The sequence below is a fragment of the Propithecus coquereli genome, unplaced genomic scaffold (genome assembly GCF_000956105.1).
Source record: "Propithecus coquereli isolate 6110/MARCELLA unplaced genomic scaffold, Pcoq_1.0 Scaffold130, whole genome shotgun sequence".
Taxonomy (NCBI): domain Eukaryota; kingdom Metazoa; phylum Chordata; class Mammalia; order Primates; family Indriidae; genus Propithecus; species Propithecus coquereli.
The window spans coordinates 986,140-988,472 of record NW_012137192.1 but is presented as its reverse complement, the minus strand read 5'-3'; the positions used below and the strand labels follow the sequence as shown (position 1 = coordinate 988,472).

At 42.6% G+C, this 2,333-nt stretch overlaps 1 protein-coding gene across 1 annotated transcript in view; it reads right to left on the bottom strand.

Annotated features, from left to right (window-relative positions):
• The window catches only part of LOC105805582 (E3 ubiquitin-protein ligase Topors-like), a 44,477-nt gene extending 42,305 nt beyond the window's left edge, over positions 1 to 2,172 (bottom strand). Inside the window, 2 exon segments of the mRNA XM_012638514.1 lie at positions 5 to 122; positions 124 to 2,172. Of these exon segments, the coding sequence (XP_012493968.1) occupies positions 5 to 122; positions 124 to 2,172 (2,167 nt within the window).
• Positions 2,173 to 2,333: the final 161 nt, after the last annotated feature.

The window sequence follows — 2,333 nt, the reverse complement described above, 5'->3', positions numbered from 1 at the left end:
GCACCTCTGTGTTTCTGATACTGTGTCTGCTTTGTATTCATTCTTGACCCAGTGACATTTCTGAAGACCCAAATTCTGTTTTTCATGGATTTGCCTCCTGCAGGAAGGTGCATATTCAGAAACACTACTCATTAGTCTTAGGTCATCCAGATCCCCCAATTCATCACTGACTTCCTCTGTACTTTGTATATCTGAATCCTGGCATTTGTTTTTTCTGTGCCTAACTGCTCCGGTTCTTCTAGCTCTAGGAAATGTGGTTTTTTGCTTTATCTCCTGTTTACTCGGGGATCTGTGTTTCTCCAGCTGTGGGCATGTGGGACTGTTACAGAGGCTTCCCACTCGGGAAGCACCTTCACCTTTAGAAGCACACTTGGGCCTCTTCCCAGCAGTTGAAGAAAGCTTCACATGTTGGACTGTGGACAAAGATGCCCTCCTGTGATTTGATTCATTGCTATGCACATTCTTTTCTTTTAAGGGATCACAGCTGATATTCCGGATGAAGTGTTCACTTCTGTGACTTCCCCTCAGAGAGAGAGTACTTGATTCTCTGCTTACAGACCTCTTTCTAGGTCCAACACACCAAGATTTGGATCTGTGGGTATTGAGCCTTGATCGTCTTTGAATTCTTCTGCTGAAGTGTGAACCAACTTCCACGGATTGGGATGTTTGTCTGCACTTCATCCTCATTTTTCTGAAAGAACTCAGCTTCCTACCATCTCTCGGAGGAGAAAGGGTATTTTCCGAAATACAACTGCAAGAACGGGCTCTGTTTCTGGATTTGCAACTTATCAGGGATCTTTCTCTGGGCAGTCTTTGAAAGATTTTTGGTGAACAATCTGAGTATTTGTTTTCTTCTTCTTTTTTCTGGAAATTTACCTTCTGGCCGAGGCTTAAAACCCTTCTTTCTCTTAGACTGTACTTCCGTGGTTGCACAGAAATTGCTGGGCTACTGAAGGTGCATGGCATTGCTTCACACTTTCCCAGATCATGGCCATGACCAGGAAGTAACTTTATTCCTTCTGTCTTTTTCTCTTGAACTTTCTTTTTGCCACTCAGTAAAGCTGGGCTCCTTTCCCTTGGGGTAGCCCAATTCAGGAGCATATTATTAGTAGAAATTGTGCCTGTGTGGCTGCCTGATTCTGCTTTGTCTTTGACACGATTATGGATTTTGCTTGCTGTTTTATGAGGGACTGGTGGGATTTCAGATTTTTTCAAGGAAGAGTTACCATTTGGAAACTGTTTCAAGCCTGACAGAGGCCTCTCCTCTTCATTCCATTGATCCTGGATGTCTTTAGACTGCTTTGTATTTTGTGGAGGTATCAGTAGAACATGATCCTTAGGCAAAGGCAAAACAGGAGTTGATGCAATGCACTTCTCTTTTGCCCATGGTGAAACCACAGGGCACTGATAAATGGCTCGCTGGTCATAGGTCTCCATGTCGTAAGGTGAATGAACAAAACTGATAAACTCATGTAGGAAATGGTGGGTATGTTGTAGGAGATAAGGTTCCAGGAGGTGAATGAAGGACTCACTGTCCAGATCATATTCTTTCATGTGATGGAGGATGGTGGCTAGAATATTCTTCACTGTGTAGCCATAATCTCCATAAACAGCTGTTAGTTCCCGTTTCAGCCAGGGAACCAGTCGGTGTAGACAACCAGGATTTCTTTTGAAATAATTAGCTGAAAAGTGCTTTTGAACTTTGTAGCCTTGGACATGTGTCACCCAAATTCCAGAATAATACAGAGCTCTTCTGAACTTCATAACCACCTGATCTCTAAAGTAGCCCAGGGACATAGAATTTGGTTGGAACTTCCTGATATCCCCAAACTCCCTCAGTAACTCTTGGATAGTCGGCTCTCTCAATGATCTGATTTTCCTTGTGATATCCTCAGGGCTCAGATTTGGATGATTGTTTCGAGAAGACTCCACATGACTTTCCTCCTCTGAGGGAAGAAATGCTGGATTACCTTTGTTATCACTCTCTGGCCTGATGGAACAGCACTGAGAAGGAAAGCACTGCATGCTGGAAGAAGGCATGGATTTCTTCCTTGATCTTGAGTATAAAGAGCCGTTACCACTCTTGTTGAAAGAGGAATTCCAATCAGACTCATTCTCAGCACCCTCTGAGCAATTAGGACACTCACAGTCAGATGAGAGATCTGATGGCATTGCCCTGAATGGATTATATTTCACAGTCAAATGTGAGAAAAATTGGCTCAAATCAATTCCTCAACTGGCATGAAAAATATCTATTGAAAGTATTCCATGCATGTTTCTATAATATGTTTTATCTCCATGGAATAAATGCTAGAATAAAGTTAAGAAACAAA